The sequence below is a fragment of the Aulonocara sp. 'chitande type north' Nkhata Bay genome, linkage group LG14 (assembly GCF_057382095.1).
Source record: "Aulonocara sp. 'chitande type north' Nkhata Bay isolate Kocher_YH1m ecotype deep benthic linkage group LG14, A_spYH_male_GT1.1, whole genome shotgun sequence".
Lineage (NCBI taxonomy): Eukaryota > Metazoa > Chordata > Actinopteri > Cichliformes > Cichlidae > Aulonocara > Aulonocara sp. 'chitande type north' Nkhata Bay.
This window is the reverse complement of record NC_141357.1, coordinates 6,590,843-6,612,148: the sequence shown is the minus strand read 5'-3', so window position 1 is coordinate 6,612,148 and position 21,306 is coordinate 6,590,843. Positions and strand designations below refer to the sequence as shown.

The 21,306-nt window shown below is 40.0% G+C and overlaps 3 protein-coding genes and 1 long non-coding RNA gene across 6 annotated transcripts; 2 read left to right on the top strand and 2 right to left on the bottom strand.

The window, feature by feature from the left end:
* Nucleotides 1-5,394, top strand: xaf1 (XIAP associated factor 1). 2 transcript variants are annotated; one of them, XM_086262749.1, is made up of 7 exons: nucleotides 1-103; nucleotides 912-1,047; nucleotides 1,872-1,928; nucleotides 2,450-2,675; nucleotides 2,771-2,835; nucleotides 3,881-4,162; nucleotides 4,253-5,394. In XM_086262749.1, exons 1-7 carry the CDS (start codon nucleotides 66-68, stop codon nucleotides 4,283-4,285), a joined length of 837 nt encoding a protein of 278 aa, XP_086118875.1. In that variant the 5' UTR covers nucleotides 1-65; the 3' UTR covers nucleotides 4,286-5,394. The 2 variants fall into 2 exon arrangements, with proteins under 2 accessions (XP_086118875.1, XP_086118874.1); XM_086262748.1 differs by having other exon boundaries at nucleotides 2,768-2,835.
* Nucleotides 5,395-5,520: 126 nt separating this feature from the next.
* tekt1 (tektin 1) lies at nucleotides 5,521-9,663 on the bottom strand. Of its 2 annotated transcripts, none has more exons than XM_086260714.1 (8): nucleotides 9,546-9,663; nucleotides 8,643-8,817; nucleotides 8,384-8,549; nucleotides 8,088-8,216; nucleotides 7,834-7,980; nucleotides 7,438-7,663; nucleotides 5,975-6,171; nucleotides 5,521-5,838 (listed from the first exon to the last, which is right to left on the bottom strand). In XM_086260714.1, exons 2-8 carry the CDS (start codon nucleotides 8,806-8,808, stop codon nucleotides 5,679-5,681), a joined length of 1,191 nt encoding a protein of 396 aa, XP_086116840.1. In that variant the 5' UTR covers nucleotides 8,809-8,817; nucleotides 9,546-9,663; the 3' UTR covers nucleotides 5,521-5,678. The 2 variants fall into 2 exon arrangements, with proteins under 2 accessions (XP_086116840.1, XP_086116839.1); XM_086260713.1 differs by having other exon boundaries at nucleotides 9,493-9,648.
* A 2,843-nt stretch (nucleotides 9,664-12,506) lies between these two features.
* Nucleotides 12,507-16,062, bottom strand: LOC147313980 (uncharacterized). The gene is made up of 3 exons (XR_015124828.1): nucleotides 15,957-16,062; nucleotides 14,027-14,121; nucleotides 12,507-12,667 (listed from the first exon to the last, which is right to left on the bottom strand). It is a non-coding gene; the product is annotated as an uncharacterized LOC147313980 (long non-coding RNA).
* On the top strand, nucleotides 15,602-18,121 carry LOC147313979 (uncharacterized). The gene is made up of 3 exons (XM_086262747.1): nucleotides 15,602-16,391; nucleotides 17,007-17,171; nucleotides 17,671-18,121. Exons 1-3 carry the CDS (start codon nucleotides 15,818-15,820, stop codon nucleotides 17,853-17,855), a joined length of 924 nt encoding a protein of 307 aa, XP_086118873.1. The 5' UTR covers nucleotides 15,602-15,817; the 3' UTR covers nucleotides 17,856-18,121.
* Nucleotides 18,122-21,306: the final 3,185 nt, after the last annotated feature.

Genomic DNA, 21,306 nt, shown 5'->3' with positions numbered 1-21,306 from the left:
GCAGTACCAAAGTTGTGAGAGCAGTCAGGCATTTCAGATTAATCTTCCACACTCGGATCATTTTTATGGAAGACAAGGAGGCAACACGCACCTGCGGCCAGTGGTGAGTTCGTGACATGTGACAGCGTTGTTTGAAGTGAAACTTCGATTTAAAAGTATTTTTAAATGAGTGATTACAGTTAATTTGATAACCGGAAAGTGAACGTGAATAAACCACCACGTAAGGTGAATAGATCGGTCGGAGTCAAAAAACTGAACAGAATGAGTGTCAGAATGGCAATTATGTCTGAAAGAAACAGGCACATTGTCCTAATCTGCTCATATATAAAAGTCTTTGTTAGAAGTTTGCAAACCAAGTATGGTTTCGGTGACTGAAAATTGATATGGAACGGTAAAATGCTTTAAATCTGTTTTCTAAAGAGGCCCAGTCTCAAAAAGCTAGAGTCAGTCCACTCTTTCACTGTGTATTAAGCCCATACTGTGCTCTGCTTCAATTAAGCTGCTGCTTAATGGAAACTGCGTGAGTCTGACAGTTTACGTGAATCAAAAGCAGTCTTAGTTTCGTTTTCAGGAAGGCTCTCCCTAATAAAGATATTTTCGTGTTACTGCTTCACTGAATAAGGTGTGTCTCATCTCTAACTGATTGTTAGCAATAATAAATCTGCAATTTTTCTCCTCTCTCCTCACTGCCTGTGCTTTTACTGTGTTAACACGTAGCAGCACAGTCCAAAAAAGAGAGTCCAGCTGTATTACAGGCAGGGCATACCTGTCACTTCCTATAGTAGCATTCAGTAGGACAGCTGAACAAAAAATGTGGTTCTCGGGTACATACTTTATTTCTGTGTTTGTTTTTGAATGTGACTTCCCTCGCTACAAAATGACATACGTCTTTCCTTCTATTGTTGTTTAAGCCACAAAGAGGTCGCTGAAGCCAACTTTGCTCTACATGAGACGCACTGCAGCCGATTCCTATGTCTCTGTCCGGACTGCAATGAATCAGTTCCCAGGGATCAGCTGAAGGATCACAGAGAGGAACAGCATGCAGAGGTACAAACACGGTGAAGCTGTTTATTCACACAGATCCACTTCATGGAGATCATTTCAGAATTTCAGCACAGGCCACAGAGTGCTGTCATTCCCTGCGCGTTGGTACACCTTTCTACCTTTTGAGTATCAGCATGTGTCTGTGTAGTGAGCAATTTGCATATTTGCCAAACAAGTGACTGCTCCCAGATTCAGTCCTGGGAGGAGATATGAATGCTTTTGGGGGGCATATCAGGAAGATCATCAGGTGTAAAAAAAAAACAAAAAACACCCCATATGGAAAAGAAATAGAAAAAACTTATAAAAGACTTGCATCCGATGTGGCCTACTTCATATAGTGAATCATATAAGGCTTATATGATTTACTCATGAAAGTGGCCAATGTCATATATTGTTTTAGTAAGAATCTAAAACATACAGGTTTCATTTATATAATTTTTCTAGGGATCTTATATCTGTTTTAACTCTTGCATGCTTTTCATACAAGTTTCACACAAGACAGATACAAACTTTATAAGATTTATATATCTTTTCCATATGGGACTCCCTGGAGCTCCCTGCTGTGGTGACCCCTGGTGAATAAAAGGAAGCAGCTGAGAGTAGTTTTGTGTATCAGAATATGATGGATCCCTCAATTATTGGGCAAAATGTAGGTAACAACTCAACATGAAGGCAGTGAGATTTATGAGCTATTCCAGTGTTTACTTTGTTTTACTTTGTTTTAAAAAGAGTTGGTGTTCTCACAATGTGAAAAAGTAAAACACGTACACGACGCACAGACACAGCACAGCACATCTATGTAAATCTGCAAATTTCTTTGTTATCAGGTGAGGTGCTCCAAGTGCAACAAGAAGATGGAACGTTCTCAGCTGATGGATCATGAGGTGAAACCAAAACCACCATTTAGGTAGACATTCAGACACATTAGAACAACATAGTGCAGCTGTGGTCAGAAGGTTACATTCACTCATCATCATGGGCATGGATGTCAAGGTGATTTGGGGCTTTTAATTATTTATTAAATCTATTTTGGATTTTCTCAAAGCCACACAGGATCAAGACATATACAGACTCAAATATATACATGCACCCCAGTAATATTTGATTAAATGTGCCTTAGTAAGTAGCACTTTGCATTCACTTTACTTTACTTTGAGTAAGTGGAGCTGAAGGTTGCACGATGTCCTTTAAATTTGACAAGTTTAAGCTCTAGCTTGCCATGAACTGGAAAGTGCTGGAATACCACCATCACTGTCCCCAGTGAAGACAGTCGCCATAGACTGAGAGGGTTATGACCAAAACAGAATCCACACCTTCATGCTCAAGTTAAACTTGCAGCTGCCCACATGGACGAGCCCTAGTTATCCTAGTTATCAGGCTAACTGTACTTTTCGCTGTCTCACAGGCTGATGAATGTGTGGAACGTCTGCAGGCATGCCAGTTTTGTGACCTAGAAGTGCCATCGAAGGAGCTGGACGGACACAGCTTGGTGTGTGGGAGCCGCACTGAGCTCTGCAGAGACTGCGGCTGTTACGTCAGACTGAGAGACCAGCCCAATCATGGCTTGACCTGCTCAGTCACTGAGAAGTCATCAAGTACCCTACAAGTGACCAGCAGGGCACTCAAAGAGAGTAAGAGAATAATAGATTCAGCGAAAATCTCAGTAAACCTCAGTGTAATTTTATTTCCTGCTATTTAACGCTTGCCGTGCTTCTCTTAACAGCAGAAATGTCAGTAAATTGTACCAGATGTATGGCATCATTTCCAGTTGCTGATATAGAAGAGCACGAGGTATTTAAAAGCATTATTTTACATATAATAATCACAGTTTGTCAAGCTAAGCAGGCTGCTTGTTAGCAGAAAATTGAAAGGATACATGTGGATTAAAGTCACACACATACACACAACAAAAAGACTAAAAATAAACAGATATGACACTGGAGGAAAATATAGGAAGCCAAGTAAAAGATGAAAATGATCAGATAGAAGACATCACGTGTAGCAGAATCACTTAAAAACAAGTCTATAGAAATGAGTTTTAAGAGGTGATCCAAAGGAAGTCGTTGGTTCTTCTGGTCTGATCTCCTCAGGCTTCCTCATGCCCAAGAGAAGGGAGCTGCAAATACAGTAAATATGTGTATGATTGTCTCCAGATCAGAGCATGAAAGTCTAGGTGCTCTAGCCTGTTCTATTTCATAGAGAGGAAGAATGTGAGGCTCAGAGTTAAGGACCAAATCAAACTGAGCTCACAGGTGTTGAGCAACAAGTTTAACATTTGTGTGCAGAGGGTCACATATCTCTCAGTAATGTTTATGTCCTTTGAACAACACCTCATATTACTGTATCACCCCAATAATACACTTTGCTCTCAGACTGCAGGCTTACTTGTGGTTCCTAGGGCATTTAAAAATAGAATGGGACACAGAGCCTTCAGCTTTCAGGCCCCCTTTCTGTGGAACCAGATCCCAGTTTGGATTGTGGAGACAGACACCTTCTTTTAAGATTAGGCTTAAAACTTTTTGATAAAGCTTATAGTTAAGTTAGGATCAAAATCCTCCCTTAGTTATGCTGCCAAAGACCTAGGCTGGTTCTGCCAGAAGTTTTTTCCTGTTAAAAGGGGGATTTTCTTTGCCACTGTCACCAAGTGCTTGCTCATAGGGGGTTGTTTGATTGTTGGGGTTTTCTTTGTATTATTGTTGGGTCTTGACCTTACTAGTGTATTTTTTTTTTTTTGCTCTTTATAAATAAAACTGAATTCAATTGAAGGAAATTATTTTGTTTTTACACTGTAAAGAGTCACTGTATAATATCTTTTTCTGTATTCCCCACAAAACAGATGGCATGTATTACAACAACCAGGTGGGAATATGAAGTGGAAAAGCAGTCAAAGGGAGCATCAGAGGAGGAGTTGGAGGAGGAGTCAGAGGAGGAGTTGGAGGATCAGGTTGATTTCTCAAAAAAGGGGGGCATTCCCCAGCTGATGACCACCAACAAGGAATTAAACTTCTCAGACAGACCCAGCCGTGGCCCCTGGATCAATGGAGGCGACCCAGATCAAATCCGTGCATGCCCACATTGTCATCTGGCTCTGCCCGTCTCCACACTGCAGTGGCACGAGGTAATGTTTCTGAAGCACCAAGGATTTAACTGAAAATCGCTGAAATTTACCAATGATAAGATGTTCCCCTCTCCTCCTGTGTGTCTGTAGGTGAAGTGCAGACGTCACATACGCTTCAACTAGAGGCAGAGCTTCTCAGAATGGAAAAGCTGCCCCCAAGAGCTTTGACCAACACCGTAGGAGAGCATAAAGGCTTAGCAAGTGCACGTTTCAAACAGATCTTTAGGGTTTCTTCTGATGCTTTTATTAATGTTTACATTTTTTGTTTGTTTTTGAATTAAAGTACTTTACTCTGGATCTAAGTAAATTTCACACTCCTGATACTTACAGTCTATTAATTACAAGCATGGCCACTTAACTTTTATGCTAACCACTTATCCATCATATTCACAGTTTCCACTGCTGTGTGTGTAAAACTGGATCAGTTGTTGCAAAAAATTCTCATGATAACTCTAAAATGTTTTTATGCTCATATCATGTTAATATTCCGGCAGTGACGATCACCTCATCTTTTGTTAGATGTGCACAAAGCAGAGGAAGAGGGGACTGATGGGAAACGTGTGCTAGAAGGTGCAGAGTTCTGTATTCATGGCCCATGAATCACTAACATGCTTCCACAGCTACAGTGTGATGTTTTTACTGACCTTTCCACGCCGAAGGATATTTACATGTATGTGAGTCTTAGTCTATCGCTGACACCCAGAGCTCTGTGCACACTTTTGTCTGTTACCCTGTTAAAACTGCAAACCTGAGGACTTTGAGTTGCGTGTTTGAAGTACTTCCATGAATACCAATTGTTGAACTGATATGATATATAATTTTAAAAAAAAACACTTCTTTACAAATGAATATACACTTAATGTGTAACCTACATGATCTTCCACTGTGAGATTTTTAAAGTTTATCCTCACATTTAAACCAAAGGTTTCCTAAACAGGGCTACACCGCTAGTTCTGTTTTGGCAAGTGCAGAGCAGAGTGCCAAGACCTGGAAGCTAAGTATGTTTGACTTCTGGTCATTTAGGCAAACGCTACTGACATATGTGCTAATATGTGCCATTTGGTTCCGTGAGCTTTCGTGTTAATAATGCCCAGATAATGTAGCTGACATTAAAGAGTCATCAGCAAATGCAGTTCATCTGGGGATTCAGGCTATACAAGCTGGTGAAGGTGATCATTAAATCTCTTTTACCTTAAATCAATCTTCTTTAGAGGTTAAATTTAAATATTGCTTTTAGGTCTAATAAATTCAGTTTTTATTATCCTGTGTGTGGGCTTCATTCTTGGAACACTTTGCTGTAAAAAAAAAAGCTATTATATAGTTTGCAAATAAAAATAATCACAAGATTCTATGTGAGGTCAATTTTAATATTTTAGTGAGGGAAAAAAGAGATTCAAACAGTTGTAAAAGAAAAATGATGCCAACCAACTACTTAAAAGACAAACAGGATCACAGTTATTGTAAAGAAAATGTTATATGACTGCATTTTGAAATACATCTGAAGTGCATATAATGGTCAGAATGTATGTATCCTGACAGGCTCCCTCAGCTGAGTGCAGATGACTTCGTCAATGTAAAGAGAGCTGGCCTTCATATCGACATCCTCCTCCATCCTCAGCTTGCAGCGCACTACCGCCCTCTGCTGCTCCTGTGACTGAGTTGTTTCCTCACGCAGTCTGACAACACAGAGACAAAAAGACATTGCATAATGATGTGTGTCCCCTGCAGTAATATCCCCAAATACTGCACACGGTCATGAGGTTTGAGCTGTGCAGCACAAACATTTTACATCTGTTTTGTTGCAGGCCATACTTCTTGATGTGAGAGGTGAGGTGCTGGATTTCAGTGAGGAGCTGAGCCTGGGCTAGATCGTAGCACTGCTCCTTGCCGGGCCTTTGGAGACGCATAGCCAGCCGGGTATTTGCCAGATTCAGGGAATGCTCATTCTCTGTGATGGCCACTTGCAGATCCTCTCTGAGCCTCTCCTGGCTGAATATCTCAGACAGAATCTAGAGGGAATACAGGTGTCACACCAGGGGCAGCCAAGATTCACAATCTGCAGTGAAATTATTTCAAACTAATTCTACTATGAAGTTAACATTCTAACGGTGTGTTCACACCGTAACATTTCATTAGTCTGTTCCTCTGTTGTAACAAGCAGATATATGTGTCTTTGCACTGCACACATAAGGTTAGCTTGCTAATACACTTTGATAGCATTAGCTGTTTACATTGCACTCTATCCTCTCATCAAAATATGGTCACCTCTGGGACCAAAATACTAAGGTACTGTGCAAGGTGCTACTCTTGAGGCCTCAAAAATGCAAATCCAATGATGACACCACAGTTGCTATGTCTGTTTTTTTAATGTACACTCTATAATTCAGTTCCTCTGCACTCTGAATCTTTGATCTACTGGGGACAAAGTTTGATGTGATTCACATCTTTTTGGCACTCTGACTAGAGGAGAGCCCTCTGGTTACATGCAGACACATTTTGCTCTGCACATGTTGATTCTCCTGGAAATGAAAACTAAAGTGAGAGGTTTGTTTAGCAGTGTACCTGCAAATGTGGACTTTCAGCGACACTCTGACTGAAACAGAGTTTTGAAGTCAGGGAGTAACCACAATTATCTGAGGCCAACAATATCAACAATGTATGCATGCTTTTAGTCTACAAGAGGATGGGCCATTATATTTTAATAATCATTTTGCTGATGCAATGACATAAAAAAAAGACTTCATGCTTCTTCATGCTTACACTTACTGCAGGGTCAGTTTGAAAACAATGCATGGCCCCTGAATGCATCATATGAAGTCAATCATACAGTTACTGTTTTGAAACGATATGAGGTATAAGGACACAGTCCATGAGTGTGTATGCACACACAAGGACAGACTGTTGTAGAGAACAGCAGATTGCACAGGCAACTTTCTTGGAAACCACACCTTCAAACTATGTGAGTAATGTGTTACAGGAAACCAAAGACAATAAATAGACAAAATGAAGTAGGAACTTGTGAGGCTATCTATGAAAGAACCAGTAGGAGTTTTAGACCATCAGAGTGACGTTTGGCAGGCCATCATTCTTCCTAACTATATAAATATAAAGGCCTGACTTAGGTCACCACAACACGTGCTAACTTTAAAGCAGAACAGAAAATGATGTGAAACCAGTCGTTAATTTAATACCTGGCAGAATGATAAACACAGCATTACATCTGCTTCCTTGTATATTACAACAAGCATGCAGTCTAACAAACCTCCCTGCCCTACCTCCGGCAGTTTCTCTTCCATCTGGCTCTTGGCAGACTTGATTTCCTGGATATGTGTCTGGAAGGCAGTTGTTGTTGCCTGGAACTGCTTCTGCATGTCAGCAGCTGTCTGCTCCAGGACAGACTGCACCAGGGCCCTCATGGACTCAGAGTTGGTCTTCTGGTGCTCTGCTTTAGCTATGTTGATATCTGAAATGTTCTCCCACTGCTTTGGAGTCACTGTCAAGCTAAGAAAAACCAAATGACGCAACTATCTTTTTAACATTTCTTGACTTTCCTTTTATGCAGAAAACTTAAGGAAATTAATCACAGCATAAGTTTAGACCTCAAGTAGGAAAAAACTAATTCATGTCTGAAAACTGTTTCTACATGTTTCTGTGTTAAACAAGAGGTTCACCTCGGCAGACTGGTGCTCTTGGTTGTGGACAGCTGCAGGTTACTGATGGAATGGGTGGTCATTACAACACAGGAGTTGTCAATGTGCTGAGCCTCAGATTTCTCCTTCAGATCCTTCTCTAAATGGTACTTGGCAGATCGGTTCAGTCTGGAACAAAACAGCAGACTTTCACTTTGGTTGGCTAGGTAGCAAACCCAAAGCCTCTGTGTGCTTTTATGATGCCCTCGAAATCAAATTGAACCCAATTTTCTTACCGAATTTGTTCACTCATCTGCTCCACTGTACGCTCCAGGAGGGAAGCCACTCCTTTGAGAACCTCCTGCTCCTTCAGCAGCTCTCTTTCCACTTCATCCTCCACCCTCTCAGCCGGGAAGCGTTTCATCCTGCAGATCATGAGCCTAATGTTACTAGGAGGTGCATCTTTACACAGAATTAGGGCTCACATTAGCTTCTTTAAAATGTATGCTTCAATCATTTCCTGGACTCTTTGGTACCATTATTATTATAAACTTGTAAACGTTTATAATAATTAAAAAAAATATTGCCTCACCTCTCCTCCAGACAGAGAACAGTGACTCTCAGAGGCTCTTTGGTGCCCTCCAGAGCCTTCACAACACTGCTCTGTAAAGTCATAAGAGCATCAGTCTCCAGAATGACCTCCTCCAGCTTTAGCTGCAATTCTTTTATCAGAAACTGGATATCTCTGACCCGCTGATCTGGACAGCAGAATTTTAAAAAAAAAAAGGAAGAACCATTACAATTCACCTCCATAGTCTTTCATTCTGTGTTAAATATTCATTTTTGCTTACCGAGTCTCTTTTGATCATCATTTTGCATGCGCCGCCATGCTTTGTCAGTCTCCTGGATCAGCCCTTTACACTCTGCCCTGAAGAGCTCAGAGTGATTCAGCATAACTTCAATGTTTTTCAAATCGGGTCCCACACCCAGCAGGGAGCTGTGGTCCGGGAACGACATCGTTCTCCACTTGGTAGTGAGTATGAGCAGGAAGGAGGAACATTAACAAGGAAGTGGAAAGAACTGTGGCTGCTGATTGTTACAGAGAAATTTAAAAATAACACCAGAGGAAAGTGCCCATGACACTCTGCTGGGTCTACTGAACACCAGCTGATCGCCTCTACTGGAATACCAAACACTTAATATCACCCTGTACAACTGCACTGCTGTGAAAAGGAGTCTTGGCCAGCCCTGAGTAATCTAACACTCATCATGTCTGAACCACCAGTGTTCTGCTTCAGAGAAGTCTTGTGTTAATGCAGCCTGAGACTGTGTCCTAAACAATGATGCAAATGCATACAGCCTGTTTTCTGTCCTGTCTCCCTCCCCTCTGCATTAGCAGATGGATTTTCATAGTCAGCCGGCCATTAAAAAGTGAAAGAACAGAAACACAGTCAAAATTAAAATAACAGCTTCCGTTACCCCCCCCCCCCCCTCTCCCAAACACACACACACCCTCCCACCGGACAATTCAAAACATACCAGTAAAAGAGTAAAACGACATGGCAAATTTCCATTTGAAACAACACAGGGTGTATGCCAACCCCAAAATTACTTGCCCGCTGTTCAAACTTCAATCTGATATCACAGTTTCCGACGGGTTAACTTAACAAACGACAGGAGCCTAGCGTTTATGATATATACCTTCTTTGGTACAGCAGAAAACCACCAGAAGAGTACGTTTCAATGTCCTGTACCTTATGCAGGAGTTAGGCGAAACAAGTGGTTACCATAGCAACGGCTAATAAAGCCTCATCAGACGCCGCCACCGGAGTACTGTTACATAACAACACTCAACTATGGAGAACCGGAAGAGTCACACGCATCGAAATAAAGCGTTTTAAAAATGTACTGTGCAATTAAGATTATACATCAGTAAAATAGATTTTAAAATAGATCAGATTCAGTTTCATTTACAAATTCAGTTTTAATTTCGTATTTTTGTTTAGGCATTAACAAAATAAATTATTGTTTAACTAATAAAATATAAGAGTAAATAATATAAATATTTCAAATTTAACGGATGTTATGATTTAATAACGAATTGTGCCATAAAACTAATTGTGCAAAAAAAATCGAAATCCTAATTTTAATAAACATTTTTGAATTCCAATTTTTTTAAAAAAAAATTCAAAATATTTTAAAGATGTAATTTATTAAATAAGTGGACTTAAGGACTTAATTAGGAATACAGATGTTTGTTTGTTTTTCTGACATTTTAAAGGGTGATCCCTATCGATCCCTTTCCTCTTAGCTATCGGATTAACTATCATGATTCAGCTTTAAGATTAACTACAGGACTAGCTCCGTAATTCACTAATAAAACTCATTAAGGCAATGGTGTGTGGTATATGTGGCAAACGTACAGACATTCTTTACTTTAAAATTAGGTCTTTAAAGGATGTGTGTATCAGATACTCACAATAACTTCTGTTGAGAGCTCCAGACGATTTTCTGTGTACAGGCTGTAATCAGCTGACATGTGCTGCTACTCTTCGGAAGTTTCCTGCTCTTTGTGGATTTCCAAAACTGAATTTAACAGAATGTAACCTAAAATTTAACAAGCTAACCTGGCTGATTTCCATTATACTGTTTATCCTAACTTTATACTAGGCACTAAATAGGTACAAAGGTAAAAATCAGTAAATAAAACTAAGCATTATCGGTGTAAATTCAGAATATCTCTGCTATATGTGACAGGTGAGACCTGAGTCTGGGAACTGCCCCTGGTGGGCGGAGCTGGTCTTTGCTCCTTTCATAAGCTCAGGTGTGGGCAGCAAACCTGAAGCTGCCAGTGCTTGGTCCAAGTTGGGCAAGTTGGTGTTTTTAATTTCTTTCCATGAAAGCTTGATGCGGGTCCCCCTAAACTTCTGTCAGAACGGTAGGTTACACAACAATGTACCACTTAAGCTCTGGTTGTTGTGGCCGAGGTTTACAGTTATTTGCACCCTTGTAGGTGGGAAACATTGCGTTCCCGTGAGAACAGTGTAGTGGACTTCACCGCCACTTACCCACATTTATTAGGGTGTGACGTGAACTTGTGGACAGGTAACAAAAACAATAGGCCTACAGCTGAGGAATATTCCTGTGTTTTACTGTCCTGCGTAAGTCACCTCCTGCCTTTTATTTACAGAGTACCGAGTGCTGCTTTGCCAAGTGGATTTCTGGCTGCGGGCAAAGGACCCGACACATCAGAGTGTTTTAATTTGTTTTATACTGGTGTAAGTTGACAGACGGTGACTGCTGCGGCTGTCGATTTTGTCTGTTGTTTTATTTTTCTGTGTCAGTAGGCACCACAGAGATTGGTTCTTTTAGTATTTTTTATTTATTTATTTATTTTTTTTTTTATTTATACATACACGCACGCACGCACACACACACACACACACACACACGTGCGGGGAGGGGCTTGAGCACCCGCCCCTTTCCTGATGTGTGCCCTTCTGTTGAGGCAACTTTAAAAAAAAATGTTTTATGTGTGTGGGCGTGCAGAGTCCTGTCTGTGCCCCTCAACAATAATATATACTATTAATCACAGTTTTGCTAAATAAAAGGATCTGGCTTGCATCAGTCACATGATCACTATTAACCAATGATCGCCCTTTACGGCAGAACGCGCTGGTTACGAGCCGGGAACGAGCTCACGAAGAGCACGCGCATTTTTTGCAGTCCGGAGCTGTAGGAGAAACACAAGTTAACTCAGAGACACAGACTGATGCGACAAAACCAGTAAGTAGGTGTACAGCGTACACTGTAGTGTGTAGCACACAGGAGTATTAGCTTATTACGTACACGTTGGTGAGCTGTCTTGTGGCAACTGACGAACTGAAAGAAATGAGCGTGCTGTGTGTGCAACAGCGCGACAAACATTACCTGTCCTTTTATTAACTGCACAGGTAGTGCTGGTCATAGCTGCTGGCTACCTGGGTAAGGCTGTCATGGGTCTGTAGCTCTGTCACCGTTTTAGGGAACATATTTAGTTTTAAAGTATTTAGAAACGTATTTAGTTTTAAAGTAAGTTTCCGGGCTTTTCCTGCCTTTCTGGGGGGATTATATTTCACTAAAAAACGATCTAATATGCATGTCCACATAATTATGCATTATTATAATATTTAAAAAAAAACACGCTGTATTTTAAAGAACATACATTAAGAAGCAGATTATATTAGATTTATATTTTAAATAAGACAAAATTTGGATTTTACAGCAGTAAAATGATTGTATCTCTACAGTTTAAAAATGTAATAAGCTTTGCCCCTGCACAGAGTGGATAGTGAAACAAATGGAATCATCATAATGACATTATTTCATATTTATTACTTCCCCCTCCTCATTGCTTTATTATTGTAGCTCTAGTAATAAAAAATAATGTAAGGATTCTCGATCAGCACTGTGATGCCCATAATATATACAATATTCTGAAGAAGGTCTAAAATGTCACTGTGTGTGTGTGCATGTGTGTGTTTTATGTATATGGATGGATGGATGGATGGATGGATTTTTTTAAAATTATTACTCATGATATAACATTGTCCAGACATGAGGAGGAAACAGTAGGAGCTGTGTGAGGCTACTAAAGGCAGTGCTATTGTCAGGCTCAGGAGAGACTCGGAGGCAGACCGTCACTTAAGTTCACAATTTATTTACACACAGACACCAGGTGCGGATATATACAGGTGAGGGGGCACAGGAAGAGGGTCTCCGGGGAACACAGGCACGGGGAGGGGACGGCTATGTACACAATCCTTCACTGAAGCTCAGGTAGCTCGACTCCGGCTTTTTAGCTCACCAAACGGCGGTCCTCAGGCTGGCGAGAAATCTGGCACAGGAAGGAAGAACAGGTAAGTTGCGGCGCGAAAGAAACTCGGGAAAAAGCTCAGATTTGCAAGGACACTAACGAGTGTTACACAATAATCCAGCGAAGAAGCACTCTCAGCAGCCGCCTTAAGAAGTGAATGAGATGAGACGATTGTTTGCAGGTGTCCGAGCCAGGGGCTGGAGCCGTCACGAAAGTTGCTATACACTTTGATCCTTAATCCACTCTAACCCTACAGCACTACAGATTGTAGAGGAAATATCTTTTTGCTGCTTTCATTTGTGTGTGTGTGTGTAATAATCACTGGTCACACTATAAGATTGTCATTGGTCACCTCCATTAGATTGATATAAGTTTGTTGTTTAAAGACTGGTAAATAAAGGCTTCCATCTAATGTGTTAAACCCAAAGTAATGAACCCATTTTTAAAATGTAAGGAAATTACAGTAAAAGTACAAATATTTTGTCAAGGGCTGGAAGGAGCCAACACAACACAGATCTCACCCAGAGTTTGGCCATTAGACGGCCTTCTCCTCTCGGACTTCTCCTGCCCAAAAAAGGCTCTCGATCAAAACATAAACAGACCATCCGTAGTAAAGGCAAAAGAAGCTGTCCTCAAAAAAGAAAAATTCCATCTGCTACTCTGGAGTTGTCACCTCTATTGTATACACTGCTCGAACACAGTAAAGCTGCAGGTTGTGGGAATGACCCATCATTTTTTATATAGGAGGTCTAGATTTATGCCAGAAGTGCATTGCCATGCAAATAATTTGTATTTACTCAATATGTACTTACTAAGTACTACTGTTAAAAAGTTTTTAAAAAAAAATGTTTGCCTTTTTTAAAATTAAAACCACTTTATAGAGAATCACAACAGTTACAGTGTAGAATCAATGTCATTTATAGTGACAAATGACAAAATGTTTTGAAAAGAATCTCACTATATATACAGCACAAGACTTTTAAGAGTATTTAACAAAAGCACGTTTAATTTTTCACAGGTTGTACAACCACAATGGGGCACATGTTCACCAAAACGCAGCAAAGCTTCACTATCTTATCCAGAAGGGTCATCTCTTCAACCTCACATGGAAGAAGTAATATGATTGGCATGGTGGTATATTTGAGGCAGGGATTTTGGAGTGCCCCATGTGTAGCGTTGGAATCCAGTCAGAATTTGTATCGTCAATTTCACAGGCTGGTTTGCCTGCAATAATGCCAAATAATTATCAACTCTATAAATAGAACATAGTTCTGCAAAATCACTCACTAGGGTGTTTGTTCTAATTTGCTATGACCTCAGAGTGCATCGAAAATAAAACTAATACACTATAAAGAGTAATATGAACCTTTTAGAACTTACCCGAATGAAAATGTCTAGAACACACCAACAGATATCTGGGGATGGTAGTGAACTTGATATCAGCTCGTCTCACAGCTGCTGTACAGGATGGATGCCTTTTTTCCAGGTGGGAAAACAATGAAAAGATTGAAAGTTTATTCTCTTGCCGATCGTGCAATCTAACATTACAGCCGACCACACAGCAAGTATGAACCATAGCTAATGTTATTCAATTCAATTTTATTTATATAACTATGCATATTTACTACATGAACGCATTTTCATCAAGTCATGGATTGCAGAATGTTCTGCTACTGGAGGGGGAGTTACATTCTAGCTATTAATAAATACAAAGGTGCTTTTTCTCCATTTTCGTTCAGGTCTCTACTGATGAATTCTCAGATTGTACGGATTATGAAGATAAAGACTATGTCCCAGATTCATGTGGCAGTTCCTCTGACACAAGTCTCCATAGTGTGGACATGAAAATCACAGAATCTGTGGTTCCCCAAAATATGTTAAATGACATGGCATTGGAGACGGCTTCAGGACACAGTGGGAAGATCACCAGTTCAGAGAAACCTACAACATTTAGTTCGTCACTGAGAAGTAGCAGTCACAGTACTTTGGTAACAAGCCGCAGTTTTGATTCATCAGGGGTCACATCACCTAAAGACAGCTCCATAAAAGTCACATCTTTGCCAAACACGGAAAGACAAAGCAAGTACAACAAGAAGCAATACTGTCTATATTGTAAAAAGGCCATTGCTAAATTGGCAAGACACCTTGAATCTGCCCACGGTAATGTGCCAGAAGTTGCAAGCGCCTTCAGTTATGATAAAAGATCCCGCGAAAGAAGAGATTTGTTGCGCTCTATTAAGAAGAGGGGAAACTTTAACCATAATACTACTGTGGGAAACTCGGGTGCTGGAGAAATGGTTGCTTGTCGAAGACCCACTACTGCAACAGGATCTGAGGACTACCGTCATTGCAAATTTTGTCAAGAAATTGCCTATATGCAAGAAATTGCCTTTGGAGGCATGTGAGAAGGTGCCCTCAGAGGTTTAATGAGGAAGCTCCCTCTGGGCAAAGACGGATGCATCTGCAATTACCGAAACCTGATCAAGTTCATGAAGCTGTATGGAAGATTGCATGTGAAATGAATCAGGATGACATCTCCTTGGTAGTAACGAGTGAAAGAGAGTGAAAGATTCTTAGCCTTGGTGAGTCACTGTACAATGGCAGGAAACCAAATGAGAGAAGGAATGATTACATACGCCAAAAAATGAGACAGATCGCAAGGTTATTGATAACCGCCAGAGCTATAACACCTTTGAAGAGCACAGAAGACCTTGTTATGCCTAGTAACTTTCCCCATGTCATACAGGCAGTCAGAGCTGTTGCTGGTTATGAGCTGGAGAGCAAATCATATAAAACCCCATCCTTGGCTTTGAAATTGGGACACAGTTTGGCTAAAGTTGCAAGCATTGTGCAGTGTAAAGCCATCATTGCAAATCGCTATGATGTTGCAGAGTCAGCCAAGCAGTTTTGCCACTCTGTATGAAAAAAAGTGGTCAGAGTCCATTTCAGCTGCTGCACTGGGCACACTTCAACAAGCCAAATGGAATAAACCACAGATTTTGCCATTTACACAGGATGTGTCACTGCTGCACAAGTTTCTTGCTACTAAGTCTGCAATGTACATGAAGGACCTTGAGGAAAAACCCAACAGCACAACCTTTGGAAATCTTGCTCAAGTGACTTAACAGGGTAGTGCTATTTAACAGAAAAAGGCAAAGAGAAGTTTCAAAAATGGAGCTCCAGGTTTTTACATCCTGGAATCGCACAGAGTTGCATCCTGATATCATGATCGGCCTAACTGAGTTTGAAAGGAAACTTGCAAAGCACTTTGACAGAGTTGAGATTCGTGGTAAAAGGTCAAGAATGGTACCTGTGCTTCTCACACCTGACATGATCGCTGCAATGGAGCTCCTCGCAAAAGCCAGAAGTGAGTGTCAAGTCCGCACAGAGAATGTGTACTTGTTTGCACGCCCAGGTGTCCTTTCCCATTACAGAGGCTCTGACTGCTTTCGCAAGTATGCAAATAAATGTGGTGCAAAGTACCCAGAGGCCCTTACCTCAACAAGATTGCGGAAACAAGTTGCCACTTTGTCCACAGTACTAAATCTAAAAGAAAATGAAATGGATCAACTTGCCACCTTTCTCGGACACGACATCCGTGTCCATCGAGAATTCTACCGGCTTCCAGAGCCAGAGAGTACCCTGCGGCTTGCAAAAGTCAGCAAACTGTTGATTGCAATGGAGAAAGGAAAACTGTCTGACCTGCAGGGGAAAGGGTTGGATGACATCACAATCAATCCTGATGGTGAATTCTTTTTTTTTTTTAAAACATAGTTAGCTTTGAATATAACATTTGTGAATGTTCAGCAGATTCTAATATAAATATTTTGTCTTGACTATTTTTCCCCAACAAGATGAAGTAGTTACAAGTGATGATGATTCCAGTGGAGAAACCATCACTGGTATCTTGACTTGTCCAGTGTGTGACAATATCTTTAAGTTATGAGACTGGAGACAGCTAATAGGTTCCTGATAGTCATGTTAGATGGGCTTAAGGGACAGCAGTATATACATTAGACAGAATGGTAGACACCATTCATTAATATGGTACTAAAAGATCTGGATACATTGAAGTCTGGCAAAATGCATAAATAAGCAATACAAAGGCAAATATTAAATATAAGGATTAGGAGGTCCACTTCTGTGAGATTAGGCACACAAGTTGAGAGGTAGTGCATGCAAGTAATGTGTTGCTAGGGAGATGCCTGAGTATTGATGAGTATTATTAGTAGATTATGTTCACATGTAAAATATTCATATCAAATGTAAAATTACACACTGCCCAATGCTGACTTTGCCTACAATGCAAACAAACCAATTGCATGCATTAATTCTCATATTTCACTGTTACTTTTCAAAGGCTCAAGGACCAAGAATTCTGGGAACCAAAGCCGCACACTTTACTCAGCTTCCCTGGACAATATGGAGGTTTCTTCTGCCTCAACCACCCTGGACAATATGGAGGGCGCTTCTGCCTCATCCACCCTGGACAGCAAAAACATCAGCAACACTGCACCAAGAAAGGGTAAAGGCACCCATATACAAAATGTTTTAAGTGAATATACTTGTTATCAATGGACATGTTTATTCTTTTCAGGCATGACACTATTAAGAGCTTTTATCATAATCCGTTTCATCTTCTTTGATTCCCAGCAGAACACAGCACTTCAAATGGTTCATCCCAAGCATCCTTAAAGGAGCATTAAGCAATATCTTTTCACTGCTAGGTGTGCCGTTGTGCACTGCCTGCAAACCAAACCAAAGTCTATGGCTGAAGATCAACACAGAGAGAGGGATTGTGACTTCATGCTGTACTCCAGATTAAATTACACCTCTAATTCTTCACATAGCCATTTTTAATTCCTTCAACCTAAGTGTGATGAATTGTGCTTATTGCTCCTTTAAAGTGCTCCAGTAGAAAGCAAGGTTTAAGAACATTTTGTATTCACATTATAAACTAGAATGTTTTCTCTCTTATCTTACATTCGCATTAAGATATTTTATTTTGTTTCCATTTATGACAGCTGGGAAGGCAAGGTGCAAGTGGACAAATGATGTGATGAAGTCAAGCTGCAAAGTACCTGGCAAAAAGGAATGTGACTCCTGCATCCAAGCAGAACCGGCAGCTCTGAAAGGCAGAGACTGGGTTGCCGTAAAGTATTACATTCACAACAGGATCATAACATTGAAAAGAAAGATGAATAAATAAAATTATAAAATGCAGGTTCAGGAATGCTGCATCAGTTACTTTATTTTCATTTTATTTTTTGACTTTATGTCTGTTGGGTTAGCAATGACTAAGTTACTCAGTCCTTTCTCCTGGTTTTTGCCATCATAAGTTCATACTCTGTTTTCAGTTTAAACAAGCAAGGGAGATAGTTTGTTACTCTCACAGTTATTTCAGTATTGCAGGTCTCTGCATTGCATTGTTCTTACCCATAAATCTGTTTATTATGGGTGCATTTTGTAATTAAAAAATAAGAAAGGCAGATAATGTTCCATGTTTTTATTCACATAAACATTCACTGCAAAATGAATTAATGCAATACAATATTAAGACTTAAAAAGTAGACTGACCACATTTTTGAGCTATGTCTCTTTTTAAGTCTCTATACAGCTCAGATTTACTGCGTTGTATTAACACATGAATGTCTGATATTTCTGTCAGAAGTTACCTGACTGGACATCATTACTATTGTACATCTATGCCTATTATATTGTAATTTCAAAAACCTGTAACAAGAGCCAAGCTGAAAATACAGACTCTAGCCTTACCTGGTCCTTATAAGTCATGTATACTTGAAAAAATTATGTGTGTATCCATGGGCTTCACAATTCACCTAAACATGAAATATCAGTGTGTGACCTTACGGTACTCATAAGTCACATAAACCTGACAGTGTCCTCACAAGTAGCAGTAAATTCAGGTTTGACCAAAATGTAGCCCTAGCCAAAATCTCAACAGATGGGCGTGTTCCTGGAAGCATGGGTCAAACTTTCTGTGATTCCCATGCCTGTAGGACCTTTGGAAAGGCACATTCCCATTTGTCAAATTTTTGTCATACGTACTGATATATCACGAAAACACGTATGTGTGTGTGTGTGAGAGAGAGAGAGAGAGAGAGAGAGCTGTGCATGAAGTGTGATTTTATCATGGTGGAAGCAAAACAGCAAAAGTAAGAGGGAATTCATGACGTAGTTTGGATCTTCTTTTGCTGCTGGTTCGGCCAATATTGTTTGGAGAGAGATAAAACTAACAGCTCTAGAATCAGCGCAAAAAGGACGTAAACACAAAGCGCGGACCTGCCGAAACATCAGAATCAGCGAGCTGTCGGCTTTCAGCCCCGAGCGTGTCCGTGCCGTCGGGTGAGAAAGGCGACATCTCACTGATTCTGATCTGTCGGCAGGTCCGCGCTTTGTGTTTACGTCTTTGTGCAGAATCCGTGTTCCTGCTCTCATTTACTGTTTTAGCTGTTTGGTGGTTGTCGAAATTTTGTGAGGTTTAACGAGATTCTGGCGTTTTGGGCAAAATAAATTTATATAAAAAATCGATTCAGGATTTTAATGAATCGATATCACGTTATCCAAGCCAGAATCGATTTTAATCAATATATCGATTATCAAAACCCACCCATACTTGAAAGCCAGAAATTCCACTACCTTTTCTTTCTGCTCCCATATCTTTTAAAGGTAATGTAGGGAGTAAAAGTTAAAATTTGTCAGAAAAAAATAAATACTCATGCAAAATTATTAAAGTTTTCTGATTCTGAAAATACAGATGCCTGAAAATTAAGTACAGTAACTAAGTATTTTTACTTTGGTACTTCCTACCTCTACTCTCTGCTAAGGTATTAGGATCACAGTGGAAAGTTTAGAATTGTTACCTTGTTTTAAGGAATGAATACAATGATCAAAAGTGCTCAAATACAACAACTCAGACTTAATAAACAAAAAGAAAATCAGTTCAGCCCAATAAATTTTATTTGCAAAGTGCCAGTTCATAAGAAGCTGCTTCAAGGCACTTTATATTGTAAGGTAAAGAAACTACAATATTACAGAGAAACCCCAACAGGGGTCAGAAATGTCAGAAATGTCACAGACATACTGCATTAGTATTATTGATCTGAAATCACACAAAGAACGTAAAAGCCCAGTAGTATTTTTTTACTGTAAAAAAAACCCCACAGACATGTTGAGTAAATTTTTATAACTTGAAATGCAAATATCAATTGTACATTTTGTAAACATATACAACTATTTATATAAAAATGCAGCCAGTACACCTGCCGTTTTTTGTTTTTGTTTTTCCATTTTGTACAACCATTAAAAAATATTACTAAAACTAAAATGAGAGGACAATCAGGTGTGGCAATAAGATGCCCCACAAATATTGTGTGCCAGTAAAAAAAAAAGTTTGTCCACCAAAAGACAGAGGAGAACAGCACAGGGATTAACCTGCAGGCCTGACAACAGAAGGTGCATCACTCCGTTGGTTTTCTACTTCTTGACAGAGTTTACATTGCAAATGTGCCTTTGTGATCATTAGTGCCCTCACTGACACACAAAACAAAACGACTACACAACAGAACAACTACACAAGACAACACAACACACTAACTATACACTCCACACTAAACGTCACAAATCTCCCACATCTAAAAGCTCTCTCACTCGCTCACTCTGTCTCGCTGCCGTTACCGTCACCCCTAAACTTTCCCCTCTTCCTAAACAACCAAATACCCACATGTTGACTTTTTTTTAATTGGTCGATATGGTACATTTTTCCACCGATAGGAAAGAGGTGGCTTTTTTTCCCTTTCTTTACTGTTTTCGCGCTGTCCTTAAAAAATGCTTAAAACATACACATACAAAAATGTGGCGACAGTATTTATCATAACTCTGGATTTACTGGCCTGTAATTAAAATTTAAAAACTTTGAAGTCCAAACTTTCAATGTGGGCTGAAATAGAGACTCAGCGTGGCTGCAGCTTGTTGCTATGTCAGCTTAAATTAGTCATGTGATTTGGAGGTGCACCTTCCTTCCATTTCCAGAGTGTAACCACCTGTGTAAAATCCGAAATTCCCATGGTGTTGCTCAAAATATGCTCTGGCACAATCATAAGCATCGCTTGCTACTGAAAACAAGAAAAAAAGCAAATGAAAGCAGGTACACGGATTCCACACAAAGACATAAACACAGAGCGTGGATCCGACGCATCAGAATCATCATAAATGTCGTCATGAATTCCCTTTTTACTTTTGCTGTTTTGCTTTCACCACGATAAAAATCAGACGTCATGCACAGCTCTCTTTCTCTCTCTCTGTACTTCAAGAACAGTTTCCCATCTCAAATCTGTTTTCTGCATTATTCATTCGCTTATGACCCACCAGTCTACCATTTTATACAGCGCTGTCGGCCACTGTCTTTTTCTTTTCTTTTGTTTACGCTTACGCTTTCAGACAAGAAAGCGTAATTTGTGCTGTTCAATACTGAAGAAATTTAAACTTTTTAAAATTGTGCAAAACTGCAGAATATTTTTAAGGTTATCTGCTATAAAAATCCAGGCCAGGAAAATCTCCTTCATGTTTTTCTGTGTTTTACTCTCAGTTACTTTCACGCAAAGGCATCTGCTGTGATGTTCACAATTCTGATGAAGTCT